This window comes from Heterodontus francisci, chromosome 48 (genome assembly GCF_036365525.1).
Source record: "Heterodontus francisci isolate sHetFra1 chromosome 48, sHetFra1.hap1, whole genome shotgun sequence".
In the NCBI taxonomy this organism is placed as follows: Eukaryota; Metazoa; Chordata; class Chondrichthyes; order Heterodontiformes; family Heterodontidae; genus Heterodontus; species Heterodontus francisci.
In genome coordinates, this window is record NC_090418.1 from 17,146,323 (window position 1) to 17,169,350 (window position 23,028).

The 23,028-nt window shown below is 45.5% G+C and overlaps 1 protein-coding gene across 1 annotated transcript in view; it reads right to left on the reverse strand.

Annotated features, from left to right (window-relative positions):
* Positions 1 to 13,590, reverse strand: part of LOC137357283 (claudin-15-like) — a 208,276-nt gene extending 194,686 nt beyond the window's left edge. Inside the window, exon 1 of the mRNA XM_068023506.1 lies at positions 12,960 to 13,590. Within this exon, the coding sequence (XP_067879607.1) occupies positions 12,960 to 13,173 (214 nt within the window). The 5' untranslated portion in view covers positions 13,174 to 13,590. The remainder of the gene's footprint in view (positions 1 to 12,959) is intronic.
* Positions 13,591 to 23,028: the final 9,438 nt, after the last annotated feature.

Genomic DNA, 23,028 nt, shown 5'->3' on the forward strand with positions numbered 1-23,028 from the left:
GACCTTTGATAGCAAGATTGATTTGCTTAAGGGATATTAGCAAATCCCCTTGACCGACAAGTGGCCTAGCTTCAAGTGATAATACGTTCCTGGACCCAAGCCAAAAAAAGAATTGTTACTATTTCTGGGTTTGTGTGGGTTCGACAGGAAATTTGTCACTAACTTCAGCACAATAGCCATCGACAAACTTGTTAAAGAAAAACGTGTCACGTGCAGAAGGAGCGGTGGTGAAATAAACAACGAAATGGAGGAATTATGAAGTTGAAAAGGCAACTGTTAAAACTAAATCACAAGAACTTGGATACTTGAACCACAGTCAAAATGACGTAGCAGTCATGTGACCCCTCCAGTACTGGGAATGAACTAACTTGTCTGCAAAGATGTGTTATGGCCACGTGGTGCAATGTGGGTGCTTCCCAATGTTCAACTCCTCACCTGACTGCCACAAGTGTGTTTTCAAATAAACGGACAGTGACAGGTTTTCTAGTAGGCTTAAAAAACAGAAAATCAATTGTTTATTGATGAGTACGCCTTATCCCGAAATTGTCGCAATTTCTTCCACTCACACATTCGATCGCACATACACTCACACAAGATAGAGAGGGACAGTGATTTTTAGTGGCGGGGGTTTGGGGGAGGTCACGATAAACCTGTTGAATTCTCTTGGAAATCAAGTTCTCAAAGGGTGCAGGCCTGAGATGATAGTAGATTTCTCTCTTGGTTGAAAGTTCAGTTGAAGATGGTGGGTCACTTTTAGCTCACAAGTGCCTGCTGGATGGCTGCCAAACAAGCTGCTGGATGTTACTCTTTCTCTCTTTCTATTTCGCTCTGGCGTATCTCTCTCGAGACTGTCCTTTTTTGAGGTCAAGATGTGTTACTTCTCACCTCCTGGTCATAGAGTCATAGAGTCGTACAGCATAGAAACAGGCCCTTCGGCCCACCACGCCCATGCCGACCATAATGCCTATCTATACTAATCCCATCTGCCTGCATTAATTCCATATCCCTCTATGCCTTGCTCATTCAAGTACCTGTCCAGATGCCTCTTAAATGTTGCTACTGTTCCTGCCTCCACCACCTCCTCTAGCTCATTCTAGATACCCACTATTCTTTGCATGAAAAATTTACCCCTTTGATCCTCTTTAAACCTCCTCCCTCTTACCTTAAATCTATGCCCTCTAGTTTTAGTTACCCCTACCATGGGAAACAGACTCTGGCTATCTACCCTATCTATGCCTCTCATAATTTTATATACCTCTATCATGTACCCTCTCAGCCTCTTTCGCTCCAGGGAAAACAGACCCAGCCTATCCAATCTCTCTTTATAACTCAAGCCCTCCAAACCAGGCAACATCCTTGTGAATCTTTTCTGCACCCTCTCTAGCTTAATCACATCTTTCCTGTAGTGCGGCGACCAGAACTGCAAACAATTCTCCAAATGCGGCCGAACCAACGTCATGTACAACTGTAACATGACGTCCAAACTCTTGTACTCAATGCCTCGGCCAATGAAGGCAAGCATGCCATATGCCTTCTTCACCACGCTGTCTACCTGTGTTGCCACTTTCAGGGAACTATGTACTTTCACCCCAAGGTCTCTCTGCTCAACAACACTCCCCAGGGCCCTGCCATTCACTGTATATGTCCTGCCCTGGTTTAACTTCCCAAAATGTATCACTTCACACTTGTCTGCGTTAAATTCCATTTGCCAATCGCTTGCCCACTTTCCCAGTTGATCTATATCCTGTTGTAACCTGAGACAGCCTTCTTCACTGTCCACTATACCACCAATTTTGGTGTCATCTGCAAACTTACTGATCATGCCCCTTACATTCACATCCAAGTCATTAATATATATGACAAACAACAGAGGGCCCAGCACTGATCCCTGTGGCACACCACTGATCACCGGCCTCCAATCTGAAAAACAACCCTCCACTACCACCCTCTGCCTCCTACCACCAAGCCAATTTTGTATCCAATTTGCTAGCTCACCCTGGATCCCATGTGTCCGAACCTTCCGGACCAGCCTACCATGTGGGACCTTGTCAAAGGCCTTGCTAAAGTCCATGTAGACAACGTCCATCGCCCTGACCTCGTAAGAAACGTTCGGGGTCTCCTCCCCATGGTGATCGCACAATGGCCCAGGTCATAGCAACTTCACACTTTCTTTGTTTCAGAAGACGACAATCAATTCTGGAATTTTTAGGATGGCTGTAGGATGGGTGCAGTTGACACCTCTTCACTTTGAAGATTTGTTCTTTATCCTTGTCAAACAGCTTGAATACACAAAGGCCTAGTTTTTTTTTCTTCGGTGGCATTTTGGATACATTGTTCACTTTTTAAACTAAAGGTTAATTTCTTAAAAAGACAAAGTCAGTTTTTATAACTCTTCCGAGTTTAGACTATGACTGGTGTATCATCACACTTCTGCTGTACTTGACACCTCCCCCAAAAGGGATTTCATTTTTGTTTTTTGTTTCTCAGGTTTAGAAAGAGGGGAAAAAATCAGTAAGGCGGCTTAGGGTCACGCCATTGTACACATTCATTTCATTCACTCCTCCGCCTTACAACTGCTGCAGCTGTCATTGCTGGTCGCAGCCATTTCAGATTCAAGTTAAAGTTTTTTCATAATCTTTCTTTTGGATGAAGTACCATTACAAAATTGTATTTCTTTTGGTTACGTGTTGTCAAACGGAGTTGTAGTTCCTCTCGCGCCAGTTTGTGCAACTTTGGGGATGTTAATTTCCAGAGACATGTGATTGTTGGTGAAGCTTGCAGTATGCAAATTTCTGTTACTGCTTGTTGCAAGGTTCCCTATTTGTACAAGCTTTAACCCCTTAACTACTGCTTCCACAATACATGACATTAACCATTCAGGTTCTGGCACATTGATAGTGCTTACCTCTAGAGTGATTGTGGGTGATGCATTGTTTTCTAGCTCCTACGAGGCATCTGGGATTTCTCTCGGCCCCTTGTTCTTGCAGAATTCTGACTGTAAATTGCTGGGTTTGATTAGTTTTGGATTTGGAACCTGACTGTTTGATTCTTCAGTGGGTAGATCCACACTGAACTCACTTCTAATTTTCTTGTGATTTCCACAAGTGTGGTTTACTTTAGGGTATTTTACCTTCCTCTTTCCTTTTATTTCAGAGATAGCTTTTCCCCTAATCTGCCTCATGCGCTCTGGGACACTGTTGTTTGCAGGTGGTGGTCCAGCTTCCACTGCACGCCCCAGTGGCACTTCGACTAGGTGAGGCATCGCCCTCACTCTTGACTTTCCTGTTTGGGAACTTTCCACGTCCCTATTTAAATCTTCAAAGAAGGTTTCAGCTAAGTATGTCTCTGGTTCTTTTCCTTCAAACGTTGCCACTTTTATCTTAGCTCTTTTCAAATCCTTTTGGTTCTATCTGGGCCCTTTTAAATTTTTCTGGCTTTATCATCCCCTGTGAGATTTTTGGGTCTTCCCCAGCCCTCTGCAACTGTGCAGAGTATTTTTTGCTCCCCTCACTTTCTCCAGTCTCCATGGATTGTTTTGGACCCTCTGGGTATAACGCTGTGCTTGCTGCCAAGTTTTTGCCCAACAATCGGTCTACCCCTGCCTGGATAAGCTCAGAATGATTCCAGCTGTCACTATCCCGTTGACCAACCTGCTCTGCAGATAAATGTTAACTAAGGAAATCTTCAAGCATTTGCCAGTAAGTCCTTTTACGAACATTGTGACATTTGTTCTGCTTTCCTGTGGCATTTCCGTCAGTTTGAAAACAACATGTATCGCGGAGGATGGTTATCTCCTTGTCTGGCAGCTGGAACACAAAAGGAGTCATTTTTCCTTTGTGTAAAAGGTTCTGGTACGCGCTCTGCTCTTGAGTGATATTAGAACACAGGTTTACCACTTTTAAAGCCACAAACATAGACTTGACTGCAGAGCGTCTTGCTGGTAATTTTGGCATACCAACAGTTTGCCTGGACATGCTCAGATTTGCCACACAGGTAACATGTCGGGCAGACCCCTACTGGTTTATCACCTGGGTTCCTTCATTTAAAAGTTGGAGGCTGGTCTGGTTTTCCTTCCCTACTCTCCTTTTCTCTCGAGTCGATTTCTGCTTCTTCGAGCATCCCTGCTATCTCTCCATAGCCTGTCAGAGTTACAAGACTGAAACTTATTCTGAGTTAAAGATTTGTGTATTAATTCATAATCGTCGGCCATTATAGCTGCTTCCCTTACTCTTGCGACTCTTTGCTCTTCAATGTGGGTTCTTATACTACTTCAGATGCTATTTTTAAATTCTTCCAGCAACATTGCTTCTCTCAAATTTTCATATGAGGGTTTTAGCTTGAGATATCGTTTCCAGCGATCAAAACCATGTGTTTACTTTTTTCAAATTCAATGCAAGTCTGTGAGTCTTTTTGGGATGTGTCAGAATGTCTGTCTATATGCTTTCAGTACCAGTTCATATGCATTTAGAATTGTAGTTTTAGTTTGTTCATAATCAGAGGAACTTTCTTCTGATAAAAGGGAAAAGCTTCACGACCCTACCCACAAGGTCACCGTGTAAGAGCAGATTGCAAATTTGCTGTTTTAATTTGTTCATAGTCAGAGGAACTGTCTTCTGATAACAGAGAAGTAGCTTCACCTGCCTTGTAAGAGGAGAGTCCAAAATTCTTTTGGCCATTTAGTCTGGTAGCTGTTTATCAAATGAGATAAAATATGACTCAATTCCTCCTCATTAACTTTTGGCTCTAACCGTGAGTGTCGCAGTATATCCAAATTTGGCTCGGAATTGGTGATACGTTTTGGGTAGCTGGTAGCATGCTCACAAAGAACAAAGAACAGTACAGCACAGGAACCGACCATTCGGCCCTCCAAGCCTGCGCCAATCTTGATGCCTGTCTAAACTAAAACCTTCTGTACTTCCGGGGTTCATATCCCTCTATTCCCATCCTATTCATGTATTTGTCAAGATGCCTCTTAAACGTCGCTATCGTACCTGCTTCCACCACCTCCCCCGGCAGCAAGTTCCAGGCACTCACCACCCTCTGTGTAAAAAACTTGCATCACACATCCCCTCTAAACTTTGCCCGTCGCACCTTAAACCTATGTCCCCAAGTAACTGACTCTTCCACCCTGGGAAAAAGCTTCTGACTATCTACTCTGTCCATGCCGCTCATAACTTTGTAAACCTCTATCATGTCTCCCCTCCACCTCCGTCGTTCCAGTGAAAACAATCCGACTTTATCCAACCTCTCCTCATAGCTAATACCCTCCAGACCAGGCAGCATCCTGGTAAACCTCTTCTGTACCCTCTCCAAAGCCTCCACATACTTCTGGTCGTGTGGCGACCAGAATTGCACGCAATATTCCAAGTGTGGCCTAACTAAGGTTCTGTACAGCTGCAGCATGACTTGCCAATTTTTATACTCTATGCCTCGACCGATGAAGGCAAGCATGCCGTATGCCTTCTCGACTACCTTATCCACCTGCGTGGCCACTTTCAGTGACCTTTGGACCTGTACGTCCATATTTCTCTGCCTGTCAATACTCCTAAGGGTTCTGCCATTTACTGTATACTTCCCACCTGCATTAGACCTTCCAAAATGCATTACCTCACATTTGTCCGGATTAAACTCCATCTGCCATTTCTCTGCCCAAGTCTCCAACCGATTTATATCCTGCTGTATCCTCTGACAATCCTCATCACTATCCGCAACTCCACCAACCTTTGTGTTGTCCGCAAACTTACTCACCTTGTGCTCCTTGCCTTTCTAGTTCAAACTTTCTGGCTGCTTCCTCACTTTGTATCTCTTTTTCCTCTCTTTTCCTTCTGAAACTGCAACTGGATTCTAGCTAGAATTATTTTTTCAGACTCTGACTCTATGCTTTCTTCTACTGGTTCAGGGGTAAGTTTAAAATAATTAGCTAGACCTTTCACCAGTTCAGGTTTCTTGCCGTTTTTGTCCGAAAGTGATTCCCACCCCTGCAGTTAAGCTTTTTAAATCTTCAACACTTAACCTGTTTAACTAATGGATATCTCTCCCTGCTCTGCAATCTCCTTAGCATTAAATGTGGCTGTCTGTTTTGTTTCTAGCACCATAAAGAAGAAAAAGGATGCAAGAAAAGCTTTGTTTATTTTTCCGCAATTTTGAAGGTCAATTTTCCTCCTGGTTTCCACATCTCTCATTTATCTGGTAGTTCAGATCTAGGCTTCAAGCCCAAAATTTGTTACAGCCATGTGGTGCAATGTGGGTGGATCCCACTGTTCAACTCCTCACCTGATGCAGCAAATGTGTTTTGTTATTAGGGTTTAACCCCCGATGTTTTATTTTTCAAATAAACAGAAAGCGACAGGTTTTCTTGCAGGTTAAAAAACAGAAAATCAATTGAGTATTGCTGAAAATAGTGACATTTTGTCAAGGTTTTTCATACTGCACTCATCAGGACAATTCACAAGACAACCAATGTCAGGGAAACAACAAATTTATACTGACTTGTCAAGCTGACTGATTCCAATTTCAGACAAAGCTTGACAGTTAACTATCAGTCACAATAAACTGATGCATTCTCCATGGCAATGCCTCTACCAATCAGAGTGCACTTGCCAACCAATCAGAACTCTCTTCTCATACAGCATACATTTGTTGTTTCCCTTACATTGGTATTCTTGCGAATTGTCCTGATGAGTACAAGGTGAAAGGCTTCGACAAAATTTCTGTATTTTCAGCAATACTCAGGTTCTGTACGACCAAACAACTATCAGAAAATCAATTGTTTATTGATCAATCCGCCTTATCCTGAAATTGTCACAAATGTATCCACTCACACACTTGATCATGTGCACACACACACACACACAAACACACAAGATAGAGAGGGAAAAGGGGAAGTGATTTTTAGTGGGGCACAGGCCACAATAAACCTATTGAATTCTCTCGGAAATCAAGTTCTCGATGGATGCAGGCCTGAGATGATTGTAGATTTTTCTCTTGATTGAAAGTTCAGTTGAAGACAATGGATCACTTCTAGTTCACTGCTGTCTAGTGTAGATGTAGGATTCTACAGCAGGGCACTTGAAAGTGGATAAATCGCCAGGGCTGATTGGATTGCATCCCAGGTTGTTAAAGGAAGCCAGAGAGGAAATAGCGGATGCTCTTCAAATCCTACTAGATACAGGAGCAGCACCAGACAATTGAAGGCTTGCGAACGTTGTACCGTTGTTTAAAAAGGGTGGGAGGGATAGGCCAAATAATTATAGGCCGGTCAGTCTGACCTCAGTGGTGAGTAAATTGTTACAAACAATTCTGAGGGGCAGGATAAACTGCCACTTAGAAAGGCACGGATTAATCTGGGATAGTCAACATGGATTTGTTATGGGAAGGTCATGTCTTACTAACTTAATTGAATTTTTTGAAGAAGTAACAAGGAGAATCGATGAGGGTAGTGCAGTGGATGCAGTAAGGCATTTGACAAGGTCCCACATGGCAGACTGGTCAGTAAAATGAAAACCCATGGGATACAGGGGAATGTGGCAGGTTGGATCCAGAATTGGCTCAGTGACAGGAAACAAAGAGTAGTAGTTGACGGATGTTTTTGTGAATGGAAAGCAGTTTCCAGTGGCGTTCCACAGGGCTCAGTGTTGGGTCCCTTGCTGTTTGTGGTATATATTAATGATTTGGACTTAAATGTGGGAGGCATGATTGGAAAATTTGCTGATGACACAAAAATTTCCCGTGCAGTTGATAGTGACGAGGATAGCTGTAGACTCCAGATCTATGGCTTGGTTGAGTGGGTGGAAGAGTGGCAAATGGAATTCAATCCAGAGAAGTGTGAGGTAATGCATTTGGAGAGGGCAAATAAAGCGAGGGAATACACAATAAACAGGAGGATATTGAGAGGGATAGATGACGTGTGAGACCATGGAGTGTATGTCTGTAGGTCCCTGAAGGTGGCAGGACAGGTAGACAGAGTGGTGAAGAAGGCATATGGAATAATTTCCTTTATTGACCGAGGTATAGAATACAAAAGCAGGGATGTAATGCTGGAACTGTATAAAACGCTGGTTAGGCCACAGCTGGGGTATTGTGTACAGTTCTGGTCACCACATTACAGAAAGGACATAATTGCTCTGGAGAGAGTACAGAGGAGATTTACAAGAATGTTGCCAGGGCTTGAAAGTTGCAGCTATGAGGAAAGATTGGTTTGGCTAGGGTTGTTTTCCTTAGAACAGAGGAGGCTGAGGGGTGACTTAATTGAGGTGTACAAGATTATGAGGGGCCTAGATAGAACAGACAGGAAGGACCTGTTTCTCCTAGCAGAGAGGTCAATTACCAGGAGGCACAGATTTAAGATGATTGGTAGAAGGATTAGAGGGGACATGAGGGAAAACATTTTCACCCAGAGGGTGGTGGGTGTCTGGAATTCACTGCCAGGAATGGTGGTGGAGGCAGAAACCCTCAACTCTTTTGAAAGGTACCTGGACTTGCACCTGAAGTGATGCAACCTGCAAGGCTATGGACCAGGTGCTGGAAGATGGAATTAGACTGGTCGGCTAGTTTTTTTTCGGCCATGATGAGCTGCATGGGCTCCTTCTTTGCCGTAATTTTTATATGGTTCTTTGGCATGTGCCTCCTGGCTTGCTGGAAAACAAGCTGATGCAGCTCTTTCTCTCCCTCTCTCTCTTTCTTTCTGGTTTCTCTCTTTCTTGGCTATCTTTTTTTTAGGATAAAGTTGCGTTACTTCTCACCTCCTGGCAGGAAACATTCAGGTCTCTTCCCCATGGTGACTGCACAATGGCCCAGGACATGGCTACTTCACATCATATTTGTTTCAGAAGATTTGTTTTCGGATGGGTGTAGGATGGGTACAATTGACACCTCTTAGCTTTGAAGATTTGTCCTTTGTCCCCGCCAGACAGTTTGAATATACAAAGGCCATGCTTTTTCTTTCAGTAGCCATTTTGGATGCATTGTTCACTTTTTAAAATAAAGGCTCATTTTTTAAAAAGAAAAAGTCAATTTTTATAGCTCTTCCAAGTTTAGTCCATGATTGTTGTATCAATGCACCTCTGGTGTGTGCAACAGATGAAACTCATTAACCTCTTCTGAAATAACTCTGAGGAGATCCCCTTTGGAATTGAAAGGACTATTGTATATTCATGACACTTATCGACATGAATAGATTAACAAAGGATGCTGGAGACAGTCTGACTCACAGCTAAAACCTGGATAAAAGGGTGTGATGTAGCAACATGATAACAGAATAGTACCCAAACATTAATCGATAACCATGGTTATTATATCCTGGCACATTGCTTGGTCACAACAGGGAAGAGAGCCCTGCATCTCCTAACAAAAACTTCAATGTGAGAGATTTTTACCTTAAAAAGGTAGCCCTCTAGAGAGAGCAAGAGATACAAGACAGGATTGCAGAAACCCTGTCCAGCTAAGAACTGTTTGAAGGATCCAGCCAAGTAAGGGAAGAACTTCTATAAAATGGGACTACAATAGTTAAGTGCTTGATGGCTGGCACAGACACGATGGGCCAAAGGGATTGTTTCTGTGCTATATAACTCTATGACTCGATAACCCTGCTGAAATTGAACAGCAACTACAGCAGAGACATCACAAAGTGACTTTGAGACTAACTATCTGTGAAGGTAACAAACTACACACCACCAACTTTGGGCTGTATTACAACTATTTGAGCTCTGCAATACCTCCACAAGTTCAAGAAAGCAAATAATCAGGCCTGCAACTTCCAAAAAAAAATTCCTCCTGAAAAGACTCAATAATGTTCTGTAAACCTCAAACACTTACTTCAATTTGGACTTCCAACTACCTTTTTCTCTCTGTCTATCTAGTCATGTGTATGTGTGTGCAGGTGAATGTGTGCATGGGTGAGGTTGCAACCATTTTGGGAATAGTTTAAAAATAGTTTTTTATTGCCTATGAGAAAACCTATCATTTATCTGTTTATTTGACCCTAATGAAACTCAGGGGCTGAGGCATCATTTTAACAAAACATGATGGCAGTCAGTTGGGAGGCGAACAGTGGGAACCACCCACACCCTTTACCGCCTGACTGTAGCAAACATGAAGTTTGAATGGCCAGATTTATGCCAAACGGCATTTGAGAAGTTAAAGGCCATTTTGATCAAGGAGTCAGTTCTTGCAGCTCCAGATTTTAACAAACCATTCAGGGTGGCTATCAATGCCAGTGACATAGGGGTTGGAGCAATCCTGCTCCTGGATGATGATACTGGTGTGGAATAGCCCAGTAGCTACTTCTCTCGGAAGCTTAATTAGCAGCAAAGAAAATACTTGACAATCAAGAAAGAGACTTTGCATCTTATGCTGGCTCTTTGACAGTTTGAGGTGAGTGTAACCAACAGTCAGGGGGTAGTACTAGTTTATACCACCACAACCCACATGTGTTTCAGAAAAGTTCGAACAAAGAACCTCAGGTGCAATTTGGTGTTACAGCCATTTACATTAAAAATGATGCATGTTGCAGGGAAAAGCAATGTAATTGCAGAGGCTCTGTCAAGAGTTTAAAGAAGGGGTGTATGAAAGAGGGAAAACTCTGAGTTATTATTATATAATGTTTGAATACTGCTAATCCTAATTGTCATATTTACTTGGTTTTATTGGTTAAGCCATAATGATTTTGTGAATACAATATGTACAATTGTGAGGTATAAAAATGTTGCCTGTACATAATGTTAACATTGTTATGTTAAGAACTTACTGTCTTGCTGAACTGATGTTAAAAAAAAAACTTTACCATGGCAAAACTTTCTTTTTCCCAAGGGGGCAAGTGTGATAGAAATTGTGGTCTGCATGACATGTGGTTAGCATATGCGAATTGTTATCTGAACAATTGTCGAATACTCGGGCAGGTGCACGGACTCTGGTTGCAAAGCTTGTTTCTTTATTCGAACAGAATGTCCTGTCAGAAGTTGAAAATAAATACTGCGGGTTGCTGAGGTAAATAAAGCTGGTTGGAACCAGATACAGGGGGAGACAGCGCCATCCAAGCTCAGACGGCAGGAAGTTTTTTTGCAGGCAGGTTGAAGAAAGCGAAGACTGGATGTAGGGGGGTGGGGGGGGGGGGGGGTTCTGCTTTTTAGAGGAACTGCTTAACCATACAGTGCACAGGGCTGTCACTGAAAGGAACGGATAAAGCTAACATTGGGAAACCAGGTCAAACCGGACGTGAGGAGAACTCAGCAGGTTCTGGAGACATACGCCATTTTTCTTTTGCTGAAGACTGTACCTGTGAAATTTGGGATTAAGGTGAAGCCGCTGTCTGTCTGGAATTGTGGCTGCATCTTGGAATACAGGATCTGGAGACCTACCTGAGGAATTTCCGAGTTTGGAAGAAATGTGTCTGTAATTTGGTGCTAAAAATGCTTAGGAAATCAGCGAGAGTCACCTTTGCTGTATCTGATACTGAATGTGCAATTTGTAACATCTTGGCTGTGATGTACTTGTAATTCCTATTTAACTTATGTTGATTTTGGTTTAATTGTTACAGTAAAAGTTATAAAAATGAAACCTTGTCCATTTTTTTGTGGAATCATTCGGTAATTTCAGTGCTTTTGGTTCATTGGTCACCACAGGGACCATAAGAAAATCAACAACAGGATTGAAATATAGTGAACCAGGGAGGTGAACCCAACATCTAACCAAATCACAACTCTCAGCACCCAGCTCCAAAAACACGATTCCAACACACAGCAACAACTCCAAGCACCAACGCTGAACCAGAAGCCAATTCCAAGTCTTCAATCTCAAACCAGTCTTTATATTACCATTGGAATTGCTACAGGATTCTCTCTTACTGCTGCTTGGGCTGTTTTTGCTCTCTCCGTATATACTACTGCTTAATTGTACGACTTGGAAGCCCGATGGAGGTCTCTCTATGCAGGAGCCATCCCCCTTTACATCAGGGACCTGGGCTGGAGGGTGCTGCACAGGGCAGTCCCGTGCAATAGACTTTTAAGCAGGTTCGCAGACTCCCAGGCCGCCTGTAACTTCTGCGGCCTGGGCGAGACCCTGTTCCGTGTATATATGGAGTGCGCGAGTTTCTTTTTTCTAACCCATTTTTTTTAAGGTGGTCTTCATACCCCAGGCCCCTTTATGTATATTATGTCGAGGGGGCCTTTATTCCTTAGGCACCACCCCACCCCCCCCCCCCCCCACCCCCTCCGCCACACCATAAACATTTTCTAAAATAAATGTATTAAAGTTGAATAAATAAAACAAAACTCAAATTAAAATGCCATTCTCGCCGTCGATGATGCACGCCAGCCCCTGCGATGCCCAGCGGCCGGGGAAGGAGTGTGCCAGGTTGCAGTCCCTGTCCGAGCATTTAAAGGGGCTGCTCCTCAAGTTCTGGCGGCACTTCAGCCCCACGCTCCTGACCTTTGGGCGCCCGGTGCGGAGGGGCGTGGGCCGGGAGGAGGGATCTCCTCGTCGGTCTGCTCCTGGGCCTGGCCAAGGTGGCGATTCACAGGTCCAGGCTGCGGGCCGTCGGGTGGGGGGGGGGGGTCCGTCCTCCCCGATTGCCTGCCCCCCTTCCGAGGTTCGCGCCCGGGTGCCCCCCAGAGAAGGAAGCACGCGGTGTCCGTGGGCACCGCAGGGGCTGGCGTGCATCGTCGACGCGGAGAATGGCATTTTAATTTGAGTTGTTTTATTTATTCGATTTTAGTAAAGTTATTTTATAAAATGTATATAAGAGGGGGGCTGAGGTATAAAGACCCCCTCGACATAAAAAAAAAGGGGGATGGATACAGAGTAAAACTCCCTCTTAAAAGAAAAACTATATGACTAGTTTGAACACAGTTTTACCAGCTCCTTCTGAACCACTTCACCTTGTGTCTTTCCTCCTCTCTCTCTTTCTCTCTCTCTCTCTATCTCTCTTTCTCTCTCTCCCCCAAACCCCAAACCCCTGGCAATACCTGAGAGACCGAACAGGCTGAGGAAATCCCTGCAGTAATACACTCCGGTCGAGTCGCTGGCACAGCTTTTCCACAGGTTCTCGTAGATGGTGGAGGTGGTGATAACGCTGCCATCCAGGGTCGAGACTCTCCACTGGTCGATGCCAAGGCAGGCGGCGATCAGTACCCAGCCTGCCAGCCCGAGCAGGAACCCCATCCCGTCCAGAGCCGACATGGGGCGAACTTAACCTGCAGCAGGTTAACCCGGGATAGTTGACTGCTGGAATGCCGACACGGGCAGTTGAGTCCTGTGCTGACCCGAGTTGGCTGAGTCCCGTGCCGACCCGAGTTGGTTGGCTGCTGGACTGACCCGGGTTAGCTGAGTCCTGTGCTGAACCGGTTTTGTTGAGTCCCGTGCTGCCTCGGGTAAGTTGAATGCTGGACTGACTCGAGTTAGTTGAGTGCTGGACTGAACCGGGTTAGTTAGTTGACTGCTGGACTGAACCGGGTAAGTCGAGTGCTGTGCCCGACCCGGGTTGGTGGAGTGCTGTGCCCGACCCGGGTTAGTGGAGTGCTGTGCTGACCCAGGTTAGTGGAGTGCTGTGCTAACCCGGGCGGACTCGATCTCCTCTGTGAACTCATCTAGTGAGCTGTTATAAATGGTGACGTCAGATGTTCCAGCCGAATCCATAAACAAATCCAGCAAAAAAAACTAGGAAAACTTCCAGATCACTATTCATCATCCCCCCTCCCATACCCCCGGATCATTCCTCCCCACCCCAGGACCTAGGCTACCCACCCTCCTCTCCCAGCAGGGGTACAGCCCCACCCCGAGGTCACACATTCACCACCTCCTGCACAGCAGGTTAGAGTTCCTCCTGGTCTCAGCGATTCTCCTGGTCTCAGGGATTCTCCTGGTCTCAGTGTTTCTCCTGGTCTCAGGGATTTCTCCTGGTCTCAGTGTTTCTCCTGGTCTCAGGGATTTCTCCCGGTCTCAGTGTTTCTCCTGATCTCAGGGTTTCTCCTGGTCTCAGGGATTCTCCTGGTCTCAGGGATTCTCCTGGTCTCAGTGTTTCTCCTGGTCTCAGGGATTCTCCTGGTCTCAGGGATTCTTCTGGTCTCAGGGTTTCTCCTGGTCTCAGTGTTCCTCCTGGTCTCAGGGATTCTCCTGGTCTCAGGGATTCTCCTGGTCTCAGTGTTTCTCCTGGTCTCAGGGATTCTCCTGGTCTCAGGGATTCTCCTGGTCTCAGTGTTTCTCCTGGTCTCAGGGATTCTTCTGGTCTCAGGGTTTCTCCTGGTCTCAGTGTTTCTCCTGGTCTCAGGGATTCTCCTGGCCTCAGTGTTTCTCCAGATCTCAGGGTTTCTCCTGGTCTCAGGGATTCTCCTGGTCTCAGTGTTTCTCCTGGTCTCAGGAATTCTCCTGGTCTCAGTGTTTCTCCTGGTCTCAGGGATTCTCCGGGTCTCAGGGTTTCTCCTGGTCTCAGGGATTCTCCTGGTCTCAGGGTTTCTCCTGGTCTCAGTGTTTCTCCTGGTCTCAGGGTATCTCCTGGTCTCAGGGATTCTCCTGGTCTCAGGGTTTCTCCTGGTCTCAGGGATTCTCCTGGTCTCAGGGTTTCTCCTGGTCTCAGGGATTCTCCTGGTCTCAGAGTTTCTCCTGGTCTCAGGGATTCTCCTGGTCTCAGTGTTTCTCCTGGTCTCAGGGATTGTTCTGGTCTCAGGAATTCTCCTGGTCTCGGGGTTTCTCCTGGTCTCAGGGATTCTCCTGGTCTCAGGGTTTCTCCTGGTCTCAGGGATTCTCCTGGTCTCAGTGTTTGTCCGGGTCTCAGGGATTCTCCTGGTCTCAGGGTTTCTCCTGGTCTCAGGGATTCTCCTGGTCTGTGGGATTCTCCTGGTCTCAGTGTTTCTCCTGATCTCAGGGTTTCTCCTGGTCTCAGGGATTCTCCTGGTCTCAGTGTTTCTCCTGGTCTCAGGGATTCTCCTGATCTCAGGGTTTGTCCTGGTCTCAGAGTTTCTCCTGGTGTTGGGGATTCTCCTGGTCTCAGTGTTTCTCCTGGTCTCAGGGATTCTCCTGGTCTCAGGGTTTCTCCTGGTCTCAGGGATTCTCCTGGTCTCGGGGTTTCTCCTGGTCTCAGGGATTCTCCTGGTCTCGGGGTTTCTCCTGGTCTCAGGGATTCTCCTGGTCTCGGGTATTCTCCTGGTCTCGGGGTTTCTCCTGGTCTCTGGGATTCTCCTGGTATCGGGGATTCTCCTGGTCTCAGGGATTCTCCTGGTCTCAGTGTTTCTCCTGGTCTCAGGGATTCTCCTGGTCTCGGGGATTCTCCTGGTCTCAGGGTTTGTCCTGGTCTCAGGGATTCTCCTGGTCTCATGGATTCTCCTGGTCTCAGGGTTTGTCCTGGTCTCAGGGATTCTCCTGGTCTCAGTGTTTGTCCTGGCCTCAGGGATTCTCCTGGTATTTGGGATTCTCCTGGTATTTGGGATTCTCCTGGTCTCAGGGTTTGTCCTGGTCTCAGGGATTCTCCTGGTCTCAGACTCCCCTTCCTTTAGGACCAAGCTCTGAAGTTACATCGAATACAACACGTTGAAATGAACATTCTCTGCTATCAGTGTGTAAAATAATATAAAATAACTCGTGTTCTTTCGATAAACACATTTTTACACTGTTACAGAAACAGCAGATTCCCATTGCCCTTCAAATCCAGGGCCATTTCTATAATCTATATTCCCCTTGGCAGCAAGTTGAAAAGTTATCCCTAAGGATATTCCAGAGAAATTGACTCAGCCTAGCTGAAAAGCTGAACCTGGATGGACACTGGTGTCCTGACTGGACACGCCCCCTGGCCACCAAACTGTCATTCAAAGAGGACAAGGGCCAATCAGTGACCTTGCCCCACCCCCAACAGAACAGCAAAATACTGCAGATGCTGGGAGTCTGAAATAAATGCAAGAAATTCTGGAAATACTCATCAGGCCAACTGCATTGGTGCAGAAATGGAGTTAGCCTTTCAAAGTCTATGGCATTGAGTTAGAATCATCAAATACATTTCTCAGCACAACAACAATTTATATTTATATAGCGCCTTTCACGTAATAACAGGTTCCAAGGCGCTTCACAAGAGCATTATAAAACAAAGTATGACACTCAGCCACAAAAGGAGATATTCGGTCAGATGACCAAATCTTGGCCAAAGAGGTAAGTTTTAAGAAGTGTCTGAAAGGAGGAAAGGGAGGTGGAGAGACGGCGAGGTGTAGGGAGGGAATTCCAGAACTTAGGGTTGAGGCAACTGAGGGCATGGCCACCAATGATGGAGCGAATAAAATCACGGGTGCATAAGAGGCCAGAATTAGAGAAGCGCAGATATCTCGTAGGGTTGTGGGGCTGGAGGATATTAGAGTCATAGAGTTATACAGCACAGAAACAGTCCCTTCGGCCCATTGTGTCTGTGCTGGCCATCAAGCACCTATCTATTCTACTACCATTTTCCAGCACTTGGCCCGTAACCTTGGCGTTTCAAGTGCTCATCTAACTACTTCTTAAATGTTGTGAGGGTTCCTGCCTCTACCACCTCTTCAGGCAGTGCGTTCCAGATTCCAACCACCCTCTGGGTTATAAAGGTTTTTCCTCAAATCCCCTCTAAACATCCTGCCCCTTACCTTAAATCTATGTCCCCTGGTTATTGATCCCTCCGCTAAGGGAATAAGGTTCTATTTATCCTATCAATGCCCCTCATAATTTTGTATACCTCAATCATGTCCCCTCTCATCCTTCTCTACTCTAAGGAAAACAACCCTAGCCTCCAGTCTCTCTTCATAGCTGAAATGCTCCAGCCCAGGCAACATCCTGGTGAATCTCCTCTACACCCTCTCCAGTGCAATCACATCCTTCCTATAATGTGGTGACCGGAACTGTACACAGTACTCCAGCTGTGGCCTAACTAGCGTTTTATACAGCTCCATCATAACCTCCCTGCTTTTATATTCTATGCCTTGGCTAATAAAGGCAAGTATCCCATATGCCTTCCTAACCACCTTATCTACCTGTGCTGCTGCCTTCAGTGATCTATGGACAAGTACACCAAGGTCCCTCTGACCCTCTGTACTTCCTGGGGTCCTACCATCCATTGTATATTCCCTTGCCTTGTTAGTCCTCCCAAAATGCATCACCTCATACTTCTCGGGATTAAATTCCATTTGCCACTGCTCCGCCCATCTTACCAGCCCATCTATATCATCCTGTAATCTAAGGCTTTCCTCCTCACTATTTACAACACCACCAATTTTCGTGTCATCTGCAAACTTGCTGCTCGTACCTCCTCTATTCACGTCTAAATCATTAATGTACACATTAATGAGATTACAGAGGCGGGGGAGGGGCGAGGCCATGGAGGGACTTGAAAACATGGCTGAGAATTTTAAAATCAAGATGTTGCTTGACCTGGAGCTAATGTTGGTCAGCGAGCACAGGGGTGATAGGGGAATGGGACTTGGTGTGAATTAAGACACAGGCAGTAGAGTTTTGGGTGACTCAAGTTTATGGAGTGTAGAATGTGGGGGACCAGCCAGGAGTGCGTTAGAATAGTCAAGTCTAGAGGTAACAAAGGCATGAATGAGGGTTTCAGCAGCAGATGAGCTGAGATGGTCGAAGTTGGGCGATGTTACGGAGGTGGAAATGGGCGGTATTAGTGATGGCACGAATATAAGGTTGGAAGGTCATCTTGGGGTCAAATGTGACACCAAGGTTGTGAACAGACTGGCTTAATCTCAGACTGTTGCCAGGGAGAGGGATGGAGTCTGTAGCTAGGGAACGGAGTTTGGAGCAGGGACTGAAAAGAATGGCTTCAGTCTTCCCAATGTTTAATTGGAGGAAATTTCTGCTCATCCAGTACTGGATATCGGATAAACAGCCTGATAATTTAGCAGCAGTGATGCAGTCGAGAGAGGTGATGATGGGGTAGAGCCGAGTGTCATCAGCACACATGTGAAAATTAACACTCTGCTTTCGGATGATGTCGCTGAGGGGCAGCGTGTAGATGAGAAATAGGAGGGGGCCAAGGGTAGATCCTTGGGGGACACCAGAGGTAACGGTGTGGGAGCAGGAAGAGAAGCCATTGTAAGTGATTCTCTGGCTATGATTAGATAGATAAGAATGGAACCAGATGAGAGCAGTCCCACCGAGCGGGGTGACAGTGGAGAGGCTATGGCGGAGGATAGTGTGGTCAAACGTGTCAAAGGCTGTAGACAAGTCAAGAAGGACTAGGAGGCAAAGGTTACCTTTGTCACAGTCACATAGGATGTCATTTGAGAGTCTCCACGGATGGTGTCAAACCTGCTGAGTATTTCCAACATCTGTCTTTATTTCAGATTTCCAACATCGGCAGTATTTTGCTTTTATATTAACTCTTGAGATCCTCTCCGTCTATCTCTCTGTCCTTCTCTGTCTCTGTCTCTCTCTCTCTCTCTTTCTCTGTCTCTCTATCTCTGTCTCTCTCTCCCTCTCTTTCTCTGTCTCTCTATCTCTGTCTCTCTGTTTCTCTCTGTCTCTCTATCTCTGTTTCTCTCTGTCTCTCTGTCTCTCTGTCTGTCTGTCTGTCTCTCTCTCTCTGTCACTGTCTCTTTCTCTCTCTCTCGGTCTCTCTCTTTCTCTTTCTCACTGTCTCTCTCTCTCTCTGTTTCTCTCTGTCTGTCTGTCTCTGTCTGTTTGTCTCCCTCTCTCTCTCTCTCTGTCTCTCTCACTGTCTCTGTCTCTTTCTCTCTCTCTTGTTTTTTGGGGTCCCTTGGGAGGAGCGAGCATAACATGATAGAATTCTTCATTAAGATGGAGACGGCAGTGGTTGGTCCTGAATCTAAATAAAGGAAACTATGAAGGTATGAGGCATAAGTTGACTATGGTAGATTGGGGAACTTTACTAAAAGGGTTGACGGTGGATAGGCAATGGATAATATTTAAAGAATGTGTGCATGAATTACAGTAATTATTCATTCCTGTCTAGCGCAAAAATAAAACTGGAAAGGTGGCTCAACCGTGGCTTACAAAAGAAATTAGGGACAGTATTAAATCCAAAGAGGAGGCATATAAAATTGCCAGAAAAAGCAGCAAGTCAGAGGATTGGGAGCAGTTTAGAATTCGGCAAAGGAGGACAAAGAGGTTGATTAAGCAGGGGGGAAATCGAGTATGAGAGCAAACCTGCGGGGAACATAAAAACTAACAGTAAAAGCTTCTATAAATATGTGAAGAGAAAAAGATTAGTGAAGACAAATGTAGATCCTAAACAGTCACCAACAGGGTAAATTATAATGGGGAACAAAGAAATGGCAGAACAATTAAACACATACTTTGGTTCTGTCTTCACAAAGGAGGACACAAATAACCTCCCAGAAATGTTAGGGAGGCAAGGGTCTAATGAGAGGGAGGAATTGAAGGAAATCAGTCGCAGTAAAAAAAAATAGTGCTAGGGAAATTAATGGGGTGAAAGGTTGACAAATCCCCAGGGCCTGATAATCTACATCCCAGAGTACTAAAGGAAGTGGCCCTGGAAATAGTGGATGTATTAGTGGTTATCTTCCAAAATTCTATAGACTCTGGAGCAGTTCCTACAGATCGGAGGGTGGCAAATGTAACCCCACTATTTAAAAAAGGAGGGAGAGAAAAAAGAGGGAATTAGAGACTAGTTAGCCTTACATCAGTCGTGGGGAAAATGCTAGAGTCTATTATAAAGGATGTGATAGCAGAACACCTGGAAAGCATAAACGGGATTGTGGACAAAGTCAGCATGGGTTTACGAAGGGAAATCATGCTTAACAAATCTACTGATGTAACTAGTAGAATAGATAAGGGAGAACCAGTGGATGTGGTGTTTTTGGATTTTCAGAAGGCTTTTGATAAGGTCCCACATAAGAGGTTAGTGTGCAAAATTAAAGCACATGGGATTGGGGGTAATATACAGACATGGATTGAGAATTGGTTGGCAGACAGGAAACAGAGAGTAGGAATAAACGGGTCTTTTTCCGGGTGGTAGGCAGTGACTAGTGGGGTATCGCAGGGATCAGTGCTTGGGCCCCAGCTGTTCACAATATATATTAATGACTTGGGTGAGGGAACTAAATGTAACATTTCCAAGTTTGCAGACGACACAAAGTTGGGGGGGAATGTGAGCTGTGAGGAGGATGCAAAGAGGCTCCAATGTGATTTGGACAAGTTGGGTGAGTGGGCAGATGCATGGCAGATGCAGCATAATGTGGATAAATGTGAGGTTATCCAATTTGGTTATAAAAACAGAAAGGCAGAATATTATCTGAATGGTGATAGTTTGGGAAAGGGGGAGATGCAACGAGACCTGGGTGTCCTTGTACACCAGTTGCTGAAAGCAAGCATTCAGGTGCAGCAAGCAATTAGGAAGGCAAATGGTATGTTGGCATTCATTGCAAGAGGATTTGAGTACAGGGGCAAGGATGTCTTGCTGCAGTTATACAGGGCCTTTGTGAGATCACATCTGGAGTATTGTGTGCAGTTTTGGTCTCCTTATCTGAGGAAGGATGTTCTTGCCATGGAGGGAGTGTAAAGAAGATTTACTAGGCTGATTCCTGGGATGGCAGGATTGACGTATGAGGAGGGATTGGGTCGACTAGACCTATATTCACTAGAGTTTAGAAGAATGAGAGGGGATCTCATAGAAACCTATAAAATTCTAACAGAACTAGACAGGCTAGATGCAGGGAGGATGTTCCCGATGGCTGGGGAGCCCTGTACCAGGGGTCACAGTCTCAGGATACGGGGAATGCCATTTAGAACCAAAATGTGGAGAAATGTCTTCACTCAGAGGGTGATGAACCTGTGGTATTCTCTACCGCAGAAGGCAGTGGAGGCCAAGTCATTAAATATATTCAAGAAGGAGATAGATATGTTTCTTAATGCCAAAGGGATCAAGGGATATGGGGAGAAAGCAGGAAGAGGGTACTGAATTAGACAATCAGCCATGATCTTTTTTGAATGGCGGAGCAGGCCCGAAGGGCCGAATGGCCTACTCCTATTTTCTATGTTTCTATGTTTCTCCTCACTCTCTCTCTCTCGCCTCTCTCTCTTTCTGTCTCTGTTTCTCTCCGTCCCTCTTTCTCTGCTTTTCTCTCTCTCTCTCTGTCTCACGCTCTCTGTCTCTGTGCCTCTATATCTCTCTCTCTCTGTCTCACTCTCTCTGTCTCTCTCTCCCTCTCCCTCTCTCTCTTTCTCTTTCTCTGCCTCTCTCTCTTTCTCTCTCTCCCTCTCTTTCTCTCCCTCCCTCCCCCCGCCTTCCACTCTCTCACCCTCCCCCTCTCTCCCTCTCTCTCTCCCCTTCTCTCTCCCTCCCTCTCTCACTCTCTCTCTCTCTGTCCCTCTGCCTCAGTCGCTCCCTTTCTCTCCATTTCTTCCTCTCTCTCTCTCTCTCTCGCTACCTCTGTCTGTCCCTCTCTTTCTCTTTCTGTTTTCCTCTCCCTCTCGCCATCTAGAGTCTTAGAGTTATACAGCACAGAGGCAGGCCCTTCGGCCCATCGTGTCTGTGCCGGCCTTCAAGCACCTATCTATTCTAATACCATTTTCCAGCACTTGGCCCGTAGCCTTGTATGCTATGGCGTTTCAAGTGCTCATCTAAATACTTCTTAAATGTTGTGAGGGTTCCTGCCTCTACCACCCCTTAAGGCAGTGTGTTCCAGATTCCAACCACCCTCTGGGTGAAAAACGTTTCTCCTCAAATCCACTCTCAATCTCCTGCCCCTTACCTTAAATCTATGCCCCCTGGTTATTGACCCCTCCGCTAAGGGAAAAGTTTCTTCTTATCTAACCAATCTATGCCCCTCATAATTTTGTATACCTCAATCAGGTCCCCCCTCAGCCTTCTCTGCTCTAATGAAAACAGCCCGAGCCCATCCAGTCTCTCTTCATAGATGAAATGCTCCAGACCAGGCAACATCCTGGTGAATCTCCTCTGCACCTTCTCCAGTGAAATCACATCCTTCCTATACTGTGGTGCCCAGAACTGTACACAGTACTCCAGCTGTGGCCTAACTAGAGTTTTATACAGCTCCATCATAACCTCCCTGCTCTTATATTCTAAGCCTTGGCTAATAAAGGCAAGTATCCCTTATGCCTTCCTAACCACCTTATCTACCTGTGCTGCTGCCTTCAGTGATCTATGGACAAGCACACCAAGGTCCCTCTGACCTTCTGTACTTCCTAGGGTCCTACCATCCATTGTATATTCCCTTGCCTTGTTGGTCCTCCCAAAATGCATCACCTCACATTTCTCGGGATTTAATTCCATTTGCCACTGCTCCGCCCATCTTACCAGCCCATCTAATCCAATGCTTTCCTCCTCACTATTTACAACACCACCAATTTTCATGTCATCCGTGAACTTGCTGATCATACCTCCTATATTCACGTCTAAATCATTAATATACACTACAAACAGCGAGGGTCCCAGCACCGAACCCTGTGGTACACCACTGCTGATCCCTGTGGTACACCACTGGTCACAGGCTTTCCAATCGCAAAAATATCTATTTCGTTCTCTCTATTGCTCATGCCCTGCATTCAGCACGTCAGTTTTTTAGACGTTTCTGGCAAATGCATTTTCCCAACATTGGGAAATTTCCCCGGATCTGCTCCCCCTTTGCAACTGCAGCGGAACTGCGGCATTCAGGACACAATCTCAAAGTTTGTAATGATGTGAAAATTGAAAGGGTAGTAAACAGTGAGGAAGATAGAAATACTTCTCCCCCTGGCCATTCCCCCGGTACTGCCCTTATCTCCACTCACTTAAGTCCAAGGGATGAAGACATGAAAAGATATGGCAGACAACTGGTTCAGCCATTTACCGCCAGATCTGACTGGACCACATTGTTACGAACGGGTGAGGAAGGGGTCTCAGACTGCCCCTATCCTGGTTTGGTCATAACAGGGTGTATCTTTTAAAACAGAGTGATTTTTAGCTTACCACCTCAGTGAGTCTTTACACACTGCTCTCTAATTGTAATTGCAAATGAACCAATCAGACAGGTTTTCTTTTTTTTAATTCATTCATGGGATGTGGGCATCACTGGCCAGGCCAGCATTTATTGC